The 19512-nt window shown below is 40.7% G+C and overlaps 1 protein-coding gene across 3 annotated transcripts in view; it reads right to left on the bottom strand.

Moving 5' to 3' along the window:
• The window catches only part of LOC116898735 (fibroblast growth factor 12-like), a 74877-nt gene that overhangs the window by 12665 nt on the left and 42700 nt on the right, over nucleotides 1–19512 (bottom strand). For 2 of the 3 annotated variants that reach the window (XM_032900043.1, XM_032900044.1), the window contains exon 2: nucleotides 14140–14250. In XM_032900043.1, the coding sequence (XP_032755934.1) occupies nucleotides 14140–14250 (111 nt within the window). Of the gene's footprint in view, nucleotides 1–13700; nucleotides 14251–19512 lie in introns of those variants that run through there. The other variant, XM_032900045.1, reaches the window with a different exon arrangement.

The raw sequence follows: 19512 nt of genomic DNA, 5'->3' as shown, positions 1-19512 counted from the left end.
GTATGCACTCATTGATAAGTGGCTATTAGCCCAAATGCCTGAATTACCCTAGATGCCTAGAACAAATGAAACTCAAGACGGATGATCAAAATGTGAATGCTTCACTCCTTCTTTAAAAGGGGAACAAGAATACCCTTGGCAGGGAAGAGAGAGGCAAAGATTAAAACAGAGACTGAAGGAACATCCATTCAGAGCCTGCCCCACATGTGGCCCATATATATACAGCCACCCAATTAGACAAGATGGATGAAGCAAAGAAGTGCAGAAGTGTAGATCGCTCCTGAGAGACACAGCCAGAATACAGCAAATACAGAGGCGAATGTCAGCAGCAAACCTCTGAACTGAGAATAGGACCCCCGTTGAAGGAATCAGAGAAAGAACTGGAAGAGCTTGAAGGGTCTCGAGACCCTATATGTACAACAATGCCAAGCCACCAGAGCTTCCAGGGACTAAGCCACTACCTAAAAGACTATACATGGACTGACCCTGGACTCTGACCTCTTAGACTATTTATAAAAGGACAGAGCTATGTTATTCTGCACTGAAAACATTGGTATTTCCCTGCCCAAATTATTAATCCTCCAGGACCATGAAGTGATAACTCTGACATCTAAGGGAAGTGTCCCAGATGGGATGGCAGCAAAGTTTCAAATTCCACTGTTTTTATCCATTTTCTCCAAACTAAACCATTCGCTTCTAGAGAAAGTACTTATAAGACCTGAGAAGCTCAGAAAGCCACCTATCTACAAGTTTGTGCCACAAAGTTATGTAATGAGTAAACGATTGCTGACACTGGGGAGAGAATACTCTTTAGTGGAGATGCCTACAGAGTGATCAAGGGTCCTCTTGGAAACAGCTTTCATGCAGTACTATCCCTTTGAGGTGGGCTCCTTGGTGATACAACTGTATACGAGACATTCATGCTCCCCAATCCCACAGGAAACCATTGGCCCATGCTTCTGGGCAATATTCACCAGGAAGGAGACCCTGGGGCTACAGTGTCCACTGGATCAAGGACTTGAGAGTAGAGCTCACTGAGTCTCAGCCATAAGCCTATTATTTAATATCTAATAGCCATAGGATAACTATTTAACTTTCCCATGCCTTGATGCACTCATATTCAAAATAGGAAGAGTTACAGCTCTTGTCTGTACATGTTTGTCTGAGGTATACATCTGCAAAATTTGTAAAAATTTTCAAACATGTACTAAACACCTAGAAAATGCTCAGTAAACATTAACTACTATGATAGACAGATCCCAAATCTATACCCTAAAAAAAATAGGCTCTTGGGGGTTAGAGGGATGCCATAGTGGGAAGAGGCACTTGCTGAAGTCAATCCCTGGAACCCTCGTGGTAGAGAGAGAGAACTGCCAATTAAAGAGAGGTCCTTGCTCCTCTACATGTGCTTCCTAGCACATCCATATTCATGTAAACAAATGTAAAAATATCAATTAAATCATGTTTGGCACATAGCCATTTTATTGTTCCGACCCCCCCTCATTGAAAATATATAATATGTCCTTTAAATTTCATGGTAATCTGCCCTGAAATCACAAGTCCGCATGAGTATGCACTTACGATTTGTCCCTATCTCCTGACTATGACTAAGTAATTTAACTAATCAGTAACAATAAACTCCACTGCCATGAACTAAGCACAGGGCAGATCCACAGTAATTGCCAAGGTACAGAGAGAGGAACCAGCTAATACCCTGAGAGCAGTCAGCAGGTTTCACATAAATAAATACATACACAACTGTGTAAATAAGATATACAGGTTATCTGGAAGGGAAAGGAGGTGTTACTTAAAGAAACCCTCAAAGGTGCAAATGCAAAAACAAAAGACCAACAGCCTTACCTTTGGTGATGCCATACACTGAAAGGAACTAGGTCAGGGTGGCATTGATATCAAATTTCCACTCATTGTATGGACTGAGAAAAATGTTTGGTCTATATGTCTAGTTCCACAAGACAGTAAAATTAGTTTATTAAATAAATAGTACTAAAGAATGCATATATATATGTGCATATGTGTGTGTGTGTGTGTGTGTGTGTGTGTGTGTGTGTATCGAATATCCAAAAGGGACTGCTAATCACAGAGATTGAAGTGATTGAAGTTTATCTAGATTGAAATTTAACTCGAGAAATAAAATAAATAGAGTGAAACACACAAAGATTAGAAAGAAAGATATTGAGCACACAGAGCATTGCTGGTTCTAGTGCCCTGATATAGAACAGAGCTGGTGTGTTGGAGGAACAGTGAGGTCAACTTTAAGAAGACAGAGACAAGTGGGAAGAAGTCCTAAGGCAGGAGTCCTATTAAATCTTACCAGTCAAACTTATGCTTTCTCCTTAGTGCTGTGGGGGAAAATAGTTGAACGGAACAATGAGTTTGTCTCGTATTTTGCCTTGACTAGGTCGCTGACCGTGGAAGATGGATAAGGCAGGAAAGCTTTGATAAGAAGATTAGCTAGGGAAGAACTGGGAAAGTCAAGGACAAGAGCTACCTGCTTTAGCTCCGTGTACCGGTTTAAGGTAGAAGGGAACGTCATCGCCGTTCTTAAACTCAGTACAAAACCTACTGCGCTGCTGTGTCTTACACCTCTGCCTCTTTTGTTTTTACAGTCTTTCAAAGGTTAAGAATAGTCATTGTCAACTTACAGACTTTAAAAGTTTCCATTTTCAAGCATGTCTTTCACAAACACATCGTTTTACAGAGGAGGGAAGGTTAACGATTCAGCAGAGGAAAAGCCAAGTGATCTGACCCCCGGTTCAAGCTGCCCTGTCTTTCAATGGGTGGTGCAGAACAGGTGTAAGCAGTTCTTTATGGTTTGAGCTCGGTTATTTAAAAAAGAAAAAAAAACCACTGAAGGAAGGCCACAGCTATCCTGGACTTGCAGGTCTTCAGGACTCAAGCGAGAGGAGAGGGGATAAGGAAAAGTAGATGTGTCCTTGGCTGAAATCCGCTCTGTTGAACTGTTTCCACTTGAAGTAAGTCAATGAAAACAAGCACAGGTGCCCCTGAGGTCTGGGAGCTTGGAACACCTTTAGCTGCTTGCTAGAAGAACAAATAAGGAAGTGGTACTCGAACATGAGAACGCAGATCCAGCTAGCCCTTGAACATAATGAGATCTGTACAGCTACAAATGGATGCACAGGGTTCTCGCCAGCAGCAGAGTGAAGTAAGGCGTTTCTGACCGGGGGGCAGCTGCTGAGCATGCGTGGAGGCAGCCTACCACAGCTAGAGTGCAAGGGCTGAGACATTCTGCAGTGATTAGGGTGAGTCATCAGGGGCTTTCGTTACTTAAATGTTGCTCTGACGAAACACCTTGACAAAAGCAATTTAAGGAAGAAACAGCTTTCTCGGATGCCCAACTTAAGGGTCCATCATGACAGGGAACTCAAAGCAGCCAGAGCTTCCAGAAGCTGGTCATATCACATGCATAATCAGGAAGTGGTGAGGGCCGAACGCAAGCTGCTGCCCAGTTTCCTTCTTCCATTTACAGTCTAAGAGCTCAGCCAGGGGAATGGCGCCACCCACAGTGGATGGGTCATCTTACCTCAATTAACATAATCAAGATAATCCCCAAGTGCATGGCCAGAGGCCCATCTCCTGGGTAATTCTAGATCCTTTCAAGTGGATGTTACTAAACATCCTACTAGGTAAATGAGATGAATGATTTTCCCAGAAAACAGAATTAGTGTATGAAAACTCAAAAGCATAAAACTATGTAGTATATAGGTTTTCTTACACTACTAAGTCCTCTGTTATTTCTCAAAATTATGTTTGATTACACATCTGTCTAGAATTGAGCTGGAAGATATGCATTTCTACAAAGTTCCCACATGACAATGATGATCCACATTTTCTGAATTATCAGAGTATTATTCCATACTCTCCTGTGTAGACACTTCAAACTGTTTCATATAACAGCAGCCACTATGAAGAATTCTAATTGGGCTAAATAGCCACTATCTATAAGCTGCTTACAATCACCCCCCAAAACAAGCAAACAAAAGAGGCTCTCTAGCCCTAATGACAAGATAACAGATTGACTTATTAAGAACCACTGTGTTCTTGGGAGATAGTTTGGAGTTTCTAGCAGGGGTGTTACTCATATATCCTTGACCAGTCAGCTTAGGGAGAGACGCACATGGAGCAGTGGATGAGGAAGGGGATACCCGCCTAGCCAGTCAGATCAGCCGAATTAACCCTGGTGGTCAATGTGGTGACAGAAGTCACAGGAAGGAATTTGCAACCTAATAGGAAGAACAACAATATCCCAAAACTCCCAGGGACTAAACCACCAACCAAACAGTATACAGGGGCTACTCATGGTTCCAGCTGGATATGTAGAAGAGGATGGCCTTATCTGGCCTTACTGGGAAAGGAGTCCCTTGGTCCTGTGAATGCTCTGTGACCAGGAATAGAGGAATGCTAGGCAGCTGAGGCTGGAGTGGGTAGGCAAGTGGGGGAGCACCCTCACAGAGGCAGCGGGAAGGAGGAGGGGATAGGGGACTTCTGGAAGGAAATATGGGAAGGAGGATAACGTTTGAAATGTAAATAAATAAAATAACCAATAATTTTTTTTTTAAAAAAGAACCACTGTGTTCTAGGTATTGTATAAAACACTTTCCATATGTCATTGAATTGATGTAAAATTCCGGAGATCTAAGTGCTAGTATATTCTCATTTCATGAGCAGAAGAATTAAATACATAGAAAAAGTTAAATAACTGGCCCCAGTGCACACGGTCATATTAAGCCTCAGATCCTGGGTGCAGATTACAGCCCCATGTCATGCAGGGGTCTTTACACACATCTTGACAGGACAATGCGATGATTTGCAAACTGATGACTTTCTGTCTACTTACAGTCTACTTCTCAGAGAAAAGGGAGGGAAGTGATAAAAAAAAAATACTTAGCAAACATTTATTTCTGCACCAAAAGGAAAGAAAAGAGCATCAAGACTTTATGAGATTATTTACCCCTCTCATCTGGTACAAGTGAGCTCTTGTAAATGAGAGAGAGTTTACATGACTAACCCAAGGCCAAATAGCAGTTACCTCATGGAGCTAGGAAAAGACTAAAAACAACTCAGTCCTCACCAGTTTTTAGAGATCCAATTGGTTAAATAGTTTTTAAAAGATTCTAAACCAACGTATCCACCTATTAATAATACACTTACAAACAAGAGCACCATTCCACTGGTTCATGTTTTGCTTTTCTAAACAAATAGTTTCCTTGGGGCAAGAGTTTTCCCATCCAAAGAAAAAAAAATATTCTATCAAGAATAAAGTGACAGATCCAGGTTAAAGGAGCCAGGAGAATATGTAAGGATATACATGAGGGCCTAAACAATTCAAAGGAATATATGGGTCTTGCTCTAGCTTTCCACAAATATTATATTGAGGCAATGTCATTAACAACAAAAATATATATTTTTACAAACACCAGAACTAGCCTCTTAATCTCCAAATCAGATTGCAAAGATTTTTTTTTTCCTTTCTAAAAACAAAAAAAAAAATCCAATGACATATGTGAATTTGCGAGCTAAGGGTCACAGCTGATTGTGCTACAAAGAAGAAACAGCCACGGAAGAGCGACAGCCTTGCATGTTCCTCAGCGGCACTTAGCAGGATGAAAGCTTGCTTGGGAATACCTGCGAGGATAATGCACCCACTTATTTCTCTTTCGACTTAACCTACAGGTACAATTTCACAAAGAATAAAGACCTCGTCCTCAAATACAGATGGCTTTTGAAAACAAAGTTAGACGTGGCATAGCTTCTCTCTGTCAAGAGCTGTGGCAAATGCGCTCCAGCAGGTGACTGAGGAAGGTCTGGGCCAAAAGGCCCATCATTAGGGAGAGTGAATGTCTTTATGGCTTTGGAGGCATCTGTAATGAGATCCATAAGATTCCCTTGACAGTTTTCCCGGGAGCAACCATTTGGTTCATGTTTCTGTTCATAGTTGAGCAGGATGAGCTCCTGCTGGCTTTGGCTATGTCTACACGCTTGTGACTAGCAGTATCAAAACATCATATGCTTGGTATTGTATAGAAAACATAACCATGACTAACATTTTACATTTACAATTAGATTTCTAAAATATCAGATATAGGCCGTTCTGAGACATGTTTCTTTACACTAAGATGATCCCAATGAAGTTAAAATTTTCTAAGACCTAAAAACTATAATTTTATTTATGACTGACAGGAATATGAAATATTAAAAGCAGAATTAAGGAATGCAAGTGAATTATGTGTTAGCTGTAAAAAGGAAAAAACCCTGAAATATGCATTATTAAAACAAACAAAAGAACTGATTTTTCAGTCTAGTAATGAATAGGGGTCATGTGCATGAATGTGAGTGTGTATGCCTGTGTGTGTGTGTGTGTGTGTGTGTGTGTGTATGCATCTGTTTGTATGCATGTGTATATGAGTTTTATGCATGTGTATATGCATGTTTGTGTGAACGTGTGTGCACATGTGTGTCTTTGTATGCATGTAGGTGAGTATGTATGCATCTATGTATGGGTGCATGTATGTATGAGTTTGTATGCATGTGTATGTATGCATGTGTGTGTGTGTTTCTAAGGACTGAACCCAGGGCCTCCATCATGTTAAGCTCTAAGATCAACCCCTCCTTCAGCTCTCTTTGATTTTATGTTCATAAACAGGGTTTCACCGAATTGCCCAGGTTGAGCTTAAACATAGTAGCTCAGACGAGCCTTAGAATTGTGATTCCTCTGCTTCATCCATCCTAGTATAGGCCTTTGTTGCTAAACTTAGCAGGAATGAGTAGGTTAAAAAATAGAAAAGAAAGAGAATACAACCATGTTTAAAGTAGAATAGGAAAGACAAAAATGTCCAAAGACAACAAAATGAGCAAAAACACTGCACAACACAAATAACAAAGATGATACTATGTAGATTTAATTCATATAAATATGAATGATAAATGTCTGTTCTATAGAATAGCATAAAGAGATGTAACACAAGGGTTATATGACACGTAAGGAAGTATTCAACTTAACTCATGACAGAAATTAATGTTCGTATATTTAAAAAGTGGTCACAATTCATAGACACACATTTTTGGTCGAGGCCTCACTATGTAGCCGCAGTTAGTTATGTAAGGCAGGCCAGCATCACAGTTGTGTGCAGATGCTGTTACTTCCCATTTGTACACAGGTTCTGAGGATGAAAACAGATCCTCAGGCTTTCAAAGCTAGTGTTTTACCCACTGAGACAATTCTGTTTCGTTTTGTTTGAGACAGGATTTCTCCAGGTAGCTCTGACCATCCTAGAACTAGCTCTGTAGACCAGGCTGGTTTTGAACTCACAGAAATTTACCTGCCCTTGCCTCCCAAATGCTGGGCTTAAAAGCATGTGCCACCACCACCTGCCAGGGTGAGCCACTTCTTTAGCCTACAAATCAGGTGTCTGAACCATTCCAATGACATTTGTAGTAATATGAAAAAAAATATTTGTCAAATACACGTTCTGAATTTTAAAAGATGATAAGGTAGTGAGTGAACAGAAAAGCAAGTGAGGAAAAGCCGGAGAGAACATAGCAAAATAAAATACCAATATCGTGGCCAGTCAGAGGAAGATAGGCCACAAAGAACATCTCTTGAATGGTGCCAATGCCTTCTCTTCAAGGAATACCAGAAACACATTCATGTGGGGTTTAATGTCTCTAGAGCAAGCACCATGACAGAACTTCAGAGTCTGACCAAGAAGACGGAAGAAAGAACAGACTGGAGTTTGTTTGTGGTAAGTGATTTGGGAAGGGCTCGGAGAACTGGATTTCTCCCAACCTGGATGCTCTGAAGTGGGGGAGGGGGGAGCGAGAGTGACTCTACTGTTATCTTAACAAGTCCTACCTAGAAGGCTTTGCTTGATAAAAACAGCAGTGACTCACCAGAGGGGGAGGGGAGGGGATGCGGGCTTATGGACAGGAAACGGGAAAGGGAATAACATTTGAAATGTAAGTAAAAAAATAATATATCTAATAAAATTTTTTTTAATTTTTAAAAAAAGAACTGAAAAGTGGCAATTCTCTCATTTCTACCACAACCTTGCTTTTTCCGTGGTCAGCCATGAGTCCTAAGTGAGTTTGGTTTTATCTTCAATGACCTACCCAGGGCCTTTGCATGATTGTACCTGTGGAATGGTTTACATCCCACCTGCAACCATGCAGCGAGGCTGCATGGGCTAGATACAGGGCTAGCCCGGCTGTTCCTGGCACATTTTGGAAGTTCCTCACCTGCAAATGCTCCTCTGTCTTTATAATTTTGCCTCCACACTGGTATTTCCTTCCCACAGTCATGCTGGAAAGAAAGGGCTGAAGGAGATCCCAGAAGCCTTGCTCCAAGACTATTTTGAGCTCTTGCTTCTCCCTGCCACACCAAAGGGCTTTCCATCACCCTCTCCTCTCTCTACAGGCGGGTACAGCATGGGCCCTGCTCCGCAGGCTTATAATGACATCAACTTAGCATGCTGCCCACTCCACACTCTGATGGCTCTTCGTGTGTTTTTCAGCAAAAACGAGAACAATGCATCTGGTTACAATATCATCATTATTTTCTTTCCAGCATTTTAACCTCTTCAAATTCATCTACTATGATGAACAGAACAGAATAATAGGCTTTTAAATTCTATGTAAAATATTCCTATTAATACCCTCCAAGCTGCAATTGTCTCTTTTTCTATTTTTTTTTGTAGCAGTGTTCTAACACAGCCCTGCATTTTTGTTATCATTACATTTGTAGCGATTCTTATCTGCTACTGCAGAAAAAAGAAGCATTTGCTTTGTACTCAATTATATATAATTAGTCTTTTCTTCATGAACAAAAGAGCAGGTGCCCATCAGTTCTCTGAAGATGCATTGGTAAAGTGGGTTTGGACCTAATGATTTCTGTGAACCAAACAAAACATTTCTGGCAGATGCTAATAGTAACAAGATTTTTTTCAAATAATCAACTGGCTTTACTCCCCACCCACACAGAGTGAAGAAAGAAAAGGCATGTTAACAACTTAAGGGCTTATCTTTTTTTATTAATAACTATGAGTGCAATTTAAATATCTCTTAGGTACTATTTAGCCTTAAGCTCCACTTATGAAAAAGATATAAAATTATTATTTCATTTGACATTTCATTTTATTAAAATATATGGAAGGAGGTCAGGAGAAAGTGCATTAGTTGAAAAGGTGAAATCTATATAAACAGTATAACTCATTAAGAGTACTATAAGGGTGCCTATTTTTCTGGTTTTGATAATTGCTCTGCTGTTATATGAAACTTTGCTATTAGAGAAAGCTCAATGAGTCCATAGGTGCTTGCTACACTAATTTTTCTAAAGTCTAAAATTATTTTGAAAAACAAAGGTGGAACTCAGTGGTAAAAAAAAAAAAAAAACTGGCTCCTCTTCCAGGAGACATGTATTCTATCTGCAGGACCCAGCTATCTGTAACGCCAGGCCCAGGGATTCACCATCTTCTTCTGGCTTCTGGGGACACAGACATACATGTAGGCAAAGAACTCATACATGTGAAACAATAGAATAAAATTTTAAAGACATACAAGGTAAACCTTGGTGGAAGAAGTATTGAGCCGACCACTGGAAAAAACTGTTTACAAAGAGACCATCAACTCTCCACCCACCCATCCATCCATCCATCCATCCATCCATCCATCCATCCTTCCTTCCGTCCGTCCGTCCATCTGTCTGTCTGTCCATCCATCCATCTATCCTTCCAGCCAGCCATCCATCCACCTACCCACGCACCCACACATCCATTCATCCACCCACCCAACTGCCCACACATTCATCCACCAATCCATCCATCTACCCAGGTCCCAGTGAATGTCTACTATGCCTAACAGACCACTGTAAATAAATAAAGGAGTATGCTTTGGTATATGAGACAAAAATAATTAAATAACAACATATCTGGTACATAACCATGGAACTTAAGATTAGGAATAAAATGGATACTAGTTTGCATCAGAAATATCCCCCACAGACTCATGTGTTTAAGGCAAGATCCACATCTTAGCATCATGGAGCACCTTTAATACACACGTGACTTAGGTAAAATATAATACCTGTAAAAGCCTCATAACCATAATAAGATTGATAACAGAATGTAAATGACAATGCTCTCACTTTTTAAAAGCTTAAGGCATGTCAAACAACATGAAAAGTGGTTTAAGAATACAGTCAAACAGACCAAGAAGCTACAGTATGTCAGTAAGCTTTCACGTGTTGTTCTGGATGGAGGAATGGGCTGCACCCTCTCACCCCGGTGAGGGGGAAGAGGACAAACAAGACAGTTAAAGAGTGGGAGCAGCCTGTCCTTGAGAACAGCTAGAAGGTGAACCATCTCCACTAGATGGTGAAATGGTTTAATCCCATGATGTAAAAACGTCCTGCAGCGGCTAAGGGAAACTGGAGTTCAGTCTTGGACAATTCATCCATGGAATGAAAAATCAACAAGCTGAGCTGACTGTCTTGACATCCCGGTTCCTGTGGGACGTTGTGACTCCTGATTTGATGGTGCTATGCCTACATGTTGCTATTTGTTACTCCCTGTCCTTTTTAGTTTTTATTTTTAGTTTTACTACTGAAAATTTCATACAGGCACACTATATATGCCTAAACCCATATAGTATGATATTTCAAACTCCAATATTCCTCCCCTACCACTCCTGTATCTCCATTGTCCAAACTATATTCCACTCAATGTTTTTTTTTCCCCTTTCATTTGGAAGCCCCACCTACAGGGACCCTCTGCTCTGTCAGAAACTTACCCTCCCTAGAACCTTAATTGGTTACCTCTGTGGAGCCTTCCTGGTTGATTTCTGCTTGGTGCTTTCCTGACATTTTGCTACCTATATGTCTGTCTGTCTATCTATTTATCACTTGCTACTTCTTTTGTTTCGGCTTGCTATACACCAAATTAGCTTGCTCATACAAAACCCAATGTATGGCTACAGTAGACCGTTCTAAATAAGCAAGGTCAAATTGGGAGACATTATTGTGCCCGATAATCAAGGAAAGTGGAATTTATTCTTGAATAAACGGTTGAAGTATATTGAATTTTTAAATTGACTTTTATACTGATATCCAAATAAATTTATAGTAATCTTTAGATTTTGCCCGCCTAAATTGTCTCGTTTTCTGTGCCTTTTGTTATTAGTCATCCCATTCGTTTCCATCTCAAATGATATCTCCCTTCAACATTACATCTTAACAATTCCCCCCATCCCACATCTGCCTTCTCCTCCCTCCCCTTTTCCTTTATAAGGGTGTTCCCCCACCCACCCTGTCCTGCCCCACCACTCCAGCATCACCCTACACTGGGGCACCAAACTTCCACAGGACCAAGGGCCTCCCCTCTAGTTGATATCAGACAAGGCCATTCTCTGCTACAAATGTATCTGGAGCCATGGATCCCTCACTGTACACTCCTTGGTTAGGGGTCTAGTCCCTAGGAACTATGTTAATCTATTGAAACGTATGTACCATAGGTCATCTTAACTTAAAAACAATGGTGTGGATTTGTGAGTTTAAACCATTTCTATAAGCATTTGATAGAACACATAATCAGTTATCCTCAATGTGTGCAGTGCAAATGTATCAGGCATTTTGGTGATACATGTTTTTATTGTAAACCTGAATTATGTGTGTGTACATGTATGTGTGTGGATAGATAGATAGATAGATAGATAGATAGATAGATAGATAGATAGATAGATAGATAGATAGATAGATAGATAGGCAGGCAGGCAGGCAGACAGGCAGGCAGGCAGGTAGGTAGATAGATGATAGGCAGGCAGATAGACAGACAGACATGAATTCCGGCATATAATATACCTAGCCTCAGAGTAGATCAATTATTTTTCTAGCAACATTGAAGGAGGATCTGCATGACTGCATGCTTGGATCCCACTCTCTTTTCTACCCTCTCTCCTCTGGGTGGTAAGTGTTACACAACTGTCTGCCTTCATGCCGCATCCTGTAGATCATGGAGTGGCCATTTGGCTTGCCTAGAAATTGAGTCTTTTTTCATCCACTTGTAAATTTTTCATTTAAGTGATTTTAATTTTTGACACTTTCTTACTTGTATACAATGAGTTATCCCTCTACTGTTTTCTCTTCTCTCCAGCCCAATCCTTCTAATCCCCTTTTTCTTCCCAACTAGTCGCCCTCCTACTTCCCTGTTACTCTCGTGTGCCTCTCTGTGGTCACATACGCTGAGTTTACCACGGCCATGGCCATGGCCCATGCAGAAGACAGTATTTTAAGGTCACCTTTTTTCCAAAATGCCCCCAGGGTGGGTGATATAAATGATTCTGTTTTCCATTTTAAGAATGTTCTTTGGGGGCTGGAGAGATGGCTCAGTGGTTAAGAGCACCAACTGCTCTTCCAGAGATCCTGAGTTCAACTCCCAGCAACCACATGGTGGCTCACAACCATCTGTAATGGGATCTGATGCCCTCTTCTGGTGTGTCTGAAGACAGCTACAGTGTACTCATATACTAAATAAATAAATAAATAAATAAATAAATAAATAAATAAATAATAAAAAAAGAAGAATGTTCTTTGGGTGGTGCTGGCATCAGATGCTGCCGCCATCGTCCTCTCTAGTCACCTCTTCTAAAAGGTGATGTCTAGAAGTAGCGCGTAATTAACCTAAGTGTCACAGCTATGCACTTCCCTGCCTCCGTTGTCAGTATGGCGCCCCAGTCAGGCATTGCAGTACAGATGCAATAGATGACAGTCAGATTCAGGGGGCATGGGCTCTTCATTCTTCTCGCCTGAATTGAAAACTTAAACCACTTAGAAAATTCATTCACAGAAGTACAAATTAACAGTGCAGACCACAATAAAGTAATCAACTCCTTTGCCAAGAACGGAGAGAAAAGTGGGATGAGATGCTTCCTAATGAGATTCTTTCTTTATTGTAATTCATATTTTGTAGCATACGGTATTAAGTAAACAAAGGAAATTCAAAAGGGGTGGACAGGAACGTCTCTGTGCTTTAAGGATTTTTGAATCTTGCCTCAAATGTTATTGTTAATTTAAGAGTTACAGCACTATAAAATATCTTATTTCCTAAATTACCTATTGAAGTGTGAGAAATTCTCAGTCTGAATCACAAACCATTGGATGGATATTTAATAGGCATACACCACATGTCTCTGATTATTTTCTTTCTCTTTTGAGGAAAAGTCTCACGTGGTCCAGTATTAACAATCAACTCCTGACCTTTCTGCCTTTTCTCTCTAAAGCTCAGTTATACTAATGCACCAGGTCCATTTACTATATGTCTAAGACTACATACCAAGTAATAAACATAGACAAAATTATCAAAACAATATGGCAACCTGCCCAACTGTGGAAATCTAGGGTTTTAGCCTGAGGCACCTGTATGATTGTGGAGAAGCTGGAAATTATGAGAGCTAGTATTCTAACCTCTGAAGCATTTGTTATGTTTCCAAAAATACAAACACAATCTCTTGTGTTTTGATGAACTTGTCAACTGCTTAACAGTTATTTCTGGGGAGATTTTAAAATAATCTTTAATATTTGTAACTGTTTTTAAAGTCCATATTCGATCTACCAGTCTGTTTTTCTAATATGTGTGTGTGTGTGTGTGTGTGTGTGTGTGTGTGTGTGTGTGTAGCCTATGTGTTCAGTGTTTGCCTGTAGTGTTCAGTGTTTGTCTGTAGAAGTAATGTTTTCCACCAAAAACTAGGGCTCTGAGAATTATAACTTGTTAATCCCTTGGGTCTAAGATTTAAATACCACCTTGTAGTTTGGAATATCTGTATTACTTCTATGAGCATTTATCAACCCGACAAGAGATAGTTCAGTGAGAAAGCATTCTCATCTAATGACTACTGGACATCTTTCAAGGCTCATACCTTCTCATTGAGTGCAGAGCTTCCCTGATATAGTGCTTTTATTTTATTTTTTCTGTAGCGTATACAAGAGTAAAGCTGCAAGAAGGATAAAGGGGGAAAGCCTAGCTCACTAATCATCAAATAGTCCAAGAAGCAGTATGTCAGTGTTGGGTCACGCATTCTATTTGCAGTGTATTGCAAGTAGCTGGCGTTTCTTACTGTAGTCGCTGTTTTCGTCCTTGGTCCCATCAATGGTACCATCTGGATGCATCTGCAGGAAATATCCCTGCTGGCTGAATAACCTTGTCACAATCCCTTTCAGCTGGGGTTCTGCAAGACAAGATGAAATAATTATTTGCTTTTTTTTATTTTGTTTATAAAAGTGCACACTTGTAAGTTGTTAAATACATTCTGTAACTAAATGCATAAATGCCCGTGTCATAAATATTGAAATTAGCTTTTGGAAGGGGGTCATTTTAGTGTAATAGCTGTGCTTTTCTCCTTCCTAGAGGCAGATCCATGATACTTTGAAACAACACTTCACATGTAAGTAAATATTAAAGCTAATTATAGTTAGAAATGTAGACATGTTAAAAGTGAATTACCATCCCTATTCCACATATGGTATCTTCCTGCAAAATGCCACCCCCAGGTTTATGGTTATATCCAGCATCACTGAAAAGGAAAAAATAGCATCATAATCCTAAGGTGCCTGGTGTCATAATTGGGGCCTTGGAGACTTTCATTTCTACTGGATGCTCAGGCACCTGTCAGAAGCTCTTAGTTTTTGAAAAATTCTGATCAAGTTCAACCAGAAAGATCTACGAGTGAAAGAAGAACTGTGAGGGGATGAGATGTCCAGTTACTAACCCTTTATCACAGATAGGCCAGCCAAACTCACTTTGCCAACACAAAGCAAAACAAAACAAACAAACGGGAACTGCATCATAACCATTTCCTTTAAAAAACACATAAATGGTCCTTGTTTTTTAAGATTTTATACAATTAAACCATGAAAATCCTTTGTCTAGCACTTGCATAGTTCTATACATCAGCTAATGTAAATATTTACAGCTTTCCTATTGTGGTGGTCCCTATAGCAACGAGCTACTTTCTATGGGTTCACCATCTTTACATCTCTAGTGCTGGATGGAAATTACCTTAGGATATTTACAGCTCTAATTATTTCATAAAACATACATATAGTGCATTGGTCTGAGGCTGCTTATATTGTAATGCTAAATATTGGCCCCTAAGGCCTGACTGACCCAACAGAGGAAAAGAGTTCACTCATAGATCCACATGATGCTATGTGACCTTGTCCCCCAAATTATTCCTGATTGGGGAATAAAGAAGCCTACAACCTATAGGTGCACAGAATTGAGTTAGGCTGGGTTTGGTGTTTCTAGCATTGGGGTCACAGGAGAGGAGAGAAGCCACGATCTTAAAATAATGAGAAATGATCTTAAAATAATGACCACGTGGGTTGGCTAATTGGAGTTAAGAACAGCCTGGATGAAACATGGCAAATCATATAGTTGGGAATTTTGGAGGGAAAATAGACATACTGCAAAGAGGATAAATAATGGTCCTGCTCTAGTGCTGTTTATTAAAAATTAAAGATCATGTGTGTCTTTTAACTGAGAACTGAATAATTGAAGGCAGAATAGAAGGTCCAGATGGAGGTTAAACATAACCACGATACATAAGAGAAAAAGGAGATTGCTGTCTCTGCTGGTATAAACTGAGGCAAATGAAAGAAACCATATAATTGTTTTTGAAAGGATAGTGTCTGTGGAAGGACAACCACCGAACTGATGCCTATCAGCCCCAGACTTTGTGTTTATTCAATCAATGGTAGCTAACGATTGACTCCCCCCCCCTTCTGTGAATATACCAGACAAACTGAACACTTCAGTGATGTTTAGTTCTAACAGGAATCCAGTATGTGACTTGATGCTCATAATTGAAAACACAGGGTAATGTGTGTGGTGCCAAGGTGTCCTAAGGAACAAAAGAGATACAAAGAAAATCAGAAATGAGCAACAAGGGGTAAATACAGAACTGAATTTGAACCCGGGCATTCTGGGTAATACCAATCTATCCTCTTGAGTTAAATTAAATGCTTTTAATTTGTAGATCTCAATTTCCTTATCAATACAAGCTGGAAGTTAAAGTGGGCCTTGGGTCCCTCCCATAATTTGCTTCTTGGCATAGTAAAGTGACAGAATTTGTCCTCAACGTTTATCCTCCATGGATCCACTGAACTCTACATGCAAAAGCTATGTTAGAGAAAAACATAGCTACATAACAAAGGATTGCGCCCATTTGTGATGAGGCTGCACGGCTGGAAAAGGGCTTCTGTTATGGCCAACTCAACTCTAGGTCTGAACGGGGGCATGAGACCCATCTGAGAGCCCAGCTTTCCAGGGGTCTCGAACAAGCAATGTATCGTCTGGGTCTCAAGTTTCTTATCTGGATAAAGAAAAGAATTAATCAGACTGTGACCCCAGAGGATGTCAAATGGATAACTATGTGGTAGTATGAACGAGAGAACCCCATAAGCCTACAAGTCTTAATTAACGTGTAAAGTTTCAACTTTGGAAACCAAGGAAGCCACAGGGGTGAAGACGGCACTCTGAGAGCGGACTCCAGGCCTCTTGGGCCTGTTCTGGTGAAATACTGACTGAACTTGGGAAGGTTCACATAAACGGCAGGCTGAGAACAGACAGAAAGAAAACGACAGAAGGAAAGGGACAGTAGTCCCTCGATCCATGTCTTTCTGATAAGCTTAAGGTCACTTTTCCAAGTCTGGGCTTCTTGGTAATGAGATGCATGGCGGTTTTCTCATTAAAGCCTGCAAATTATTGTTTGTTTTCTTCCTGCTCCTCTTTGTGCATCTGCAATTAAACACCGCTTTTGCCATGGTGACGTTCTCCCCCTGTTGGGACTCTGGGAGTTCAGGTTGGTAACTCTTGTTCAGAATAATGAGCACCAGACCTTTACACCATCTCCCTGTGCCAAGAGCTGTGAGGACTTAGACATGGATCTGAGCTTTAATTACGTGATGATCTAGAAACACAAATGTCCTGCACCATAGGGATTTCACAGGAGACCGGCACATCTACTGGGGATGCCCAATGCCTATCACAGGCCATTGCAGGCTGTGCGGACCACCTATAAAGCAGTGCCCCGTTCTGTTCTCTCAATCCCTACCATACCTTCTAGATTCCAACCGAAAGTAGCCCCTCCAGAAAGCGGCCAGCATAAATGAGGGACTTGTGTTAGGGAGGAGCTGTCTTACTATATTTGACAAAAAACAAAACAAAACAAAACAAAAAAACCTAAATACTTAAGCACACATTTCAGCATACGAAGCATCCTGTGCATATTTATAAACATTCCTTTGTCAGTCTCTGCTCAGAAACCTAAGGGATGGGGGTGGGGTTTGCCTACGCTGTCTCTCAGGGAGCACCTAGCCTAATGCATGAAACATACATTGTGGAATGTCGGTGGGGGGATACTAAATGAAGGAAGCAATGTGCCATGATGATCCCTGAAGCAAGGACTAACTCTGTCTATGATAGGCATATACACCGCTGTCACTTGAGGAATGAATAGGCTGTTCTCCCTAGAGTATTATGTGTTCATGTGTATAGGAATGCATGCACATGCATGTGTACATGTGTTCCTATATATGTGTGTGAGAGAGATAGAATGTGTGGAATGATAGATAGATAGATAGATAGATAGATAGATAATAGGTAAATAGATGATAGATAGAAGATAGATAGATAGATAGATAGGTAGATGACAGACAGATATATGCTAGATAAATAGCTATATAGATGATAGGTAAATAGATGATAGATAGATAGATAGATAGATAGATAGATAGATAGATAGATAGATAGATGATAGATAGATAGACATATATATGATAAATAAATAAATATATAGATGATAGGTGAATAGGTGATAGGTAGGTAGATAGAAAAACGGACAGATAGATAGATAGGTAGATAGAAAGACAGACAGAGAGATAGATAGATAGACAGACAGACAGACAGACAGGGGGTACTGAGGAGGCCAAAGGACAACTTCAAGTATTGTTACTCAGACACCACCTGCCTTCATCTTTTCTTGAAACAGAGACTCTTACAGGCCTGGAAGTGCTAATTAATCTATGCTGGCCAGCGATGAGCTCCAGAAATCCTCCTGTGTCCCCCTCTCCAGTGCTAAGGTTTTGAGTGCAGGCTACCAAGCTTAGTGTTCTTTACTTGAACTCTGGGGCTAAGCCATCTCCACAGCCTATGAGTAGACTTTTCATCAGGAAAAAAACAAAATCAAAACAAAACAGAAAAAGAAACCAAAACCAAAACCAAATACGAACAGTGGCATTCCAATCAGAAAACACAGCAGGCCAACTCAGCCGATGATACGGATAGAACATAGACTGTAGGTTCTCAAACGCTGGCATGCAAGTGAGTGTGCTATGGATGGAGAGTACATTTAATGGAATAGTGAGATTTAGTAAGTCATCGAAATAAATTGTATTGAGTTCTTCACAGTTTAAACAACTTTGAGACTGAGAAGTATGCTATTCTATTTTCTTTTCTCTTTTTTCAATAAGCGGGCGGCTACATTCTCTAACGGCAGCAGAGGAGTTTGTCTGCTGCCTTTTGTACTCCAGAGTGGAAGTGGCAATACCGCTAGCATTTCGCTCAAACCCATTTCCTCCTTTTCCTGGGCACCCAGCTCGACCATATGTCCTAGCCTGCCTCGCAATTAGCTTGGCAGATGAGAGCATGTCATATGGAATGTAAGTGGAAGTGATGTGTGCCATTTCCAGGCCAAGGCTTTCAAAGGCAAACATTCTCCGCCACACACACTCTCTCTCTCTGGATTAAGATGGCTAAGCCCTAGGGGGATGCTGGAGCGGCAACGGAATGGAAGAAAGTTGGGCTCTGAATAGCCAATAGAGAAAATAAAATAGCTATCAGACAATGGGGTAAATAACACACAAATTTCCATTGGCTCCACGTGGTGGCTTTCCCCTAATGAGAACAGTACGGGAAAGAAGGGAGGGGTAATTTTACTGAAGCACCACCAATTCCGCCTCAGTCACGTGATCAAGGATAACAGCAGCCAGAATGAAGCATCGTGGGAACCTGTATCACTGGTATGATCAGCCGAGATGGCACTTGACCTCTGTGACATTTCATCAGACATGTATAACTTCTAACTGTGAGAGAAACACAGGCAGACTGCAGTCAAGGAGCACACCAAACTCTAGACTCAACCCTCTCGAAAGCCTCAAGGTCACCAATGGAAAGAAAACAGACAATGTCAAACAAACAAAAGACTAGACTAGAGAAGCGCAAAAGGGGGCATGACAATAAAATGTAATGTGGTAATGTGGTATCTTCAGAGCTAAAACATTTGTAGGCTTGAAATGAAGGAAGCTAAGTGGCATGGTGGCACACGCTTGGGGTAGCAGAGCTTGGTAGGCTGTGGCAGGAGCAAGTACTAGATGACTCTGCCAAATAGAAAGACACAGAGACAGACAGACAGACAGACATAAGGAGAAAT

This window comes from Rattus rattus, chromosome 4 (genome assembly GCF_011064425.1).
Source record: "Rattus rattus isolate New Zealand chromosome 4, Rrattus_CSIRO_v1, whole genome shotgun sequence".
Taxonomy (NCBI): Eukaryota; Metazoa; Chordata; class Mammalia; order Rodentia; family Muridae; genus Rattus; species Rattus rattus.
This window is presented reverse-complemented; position numbering and strand designations above follow the sequence as displayed.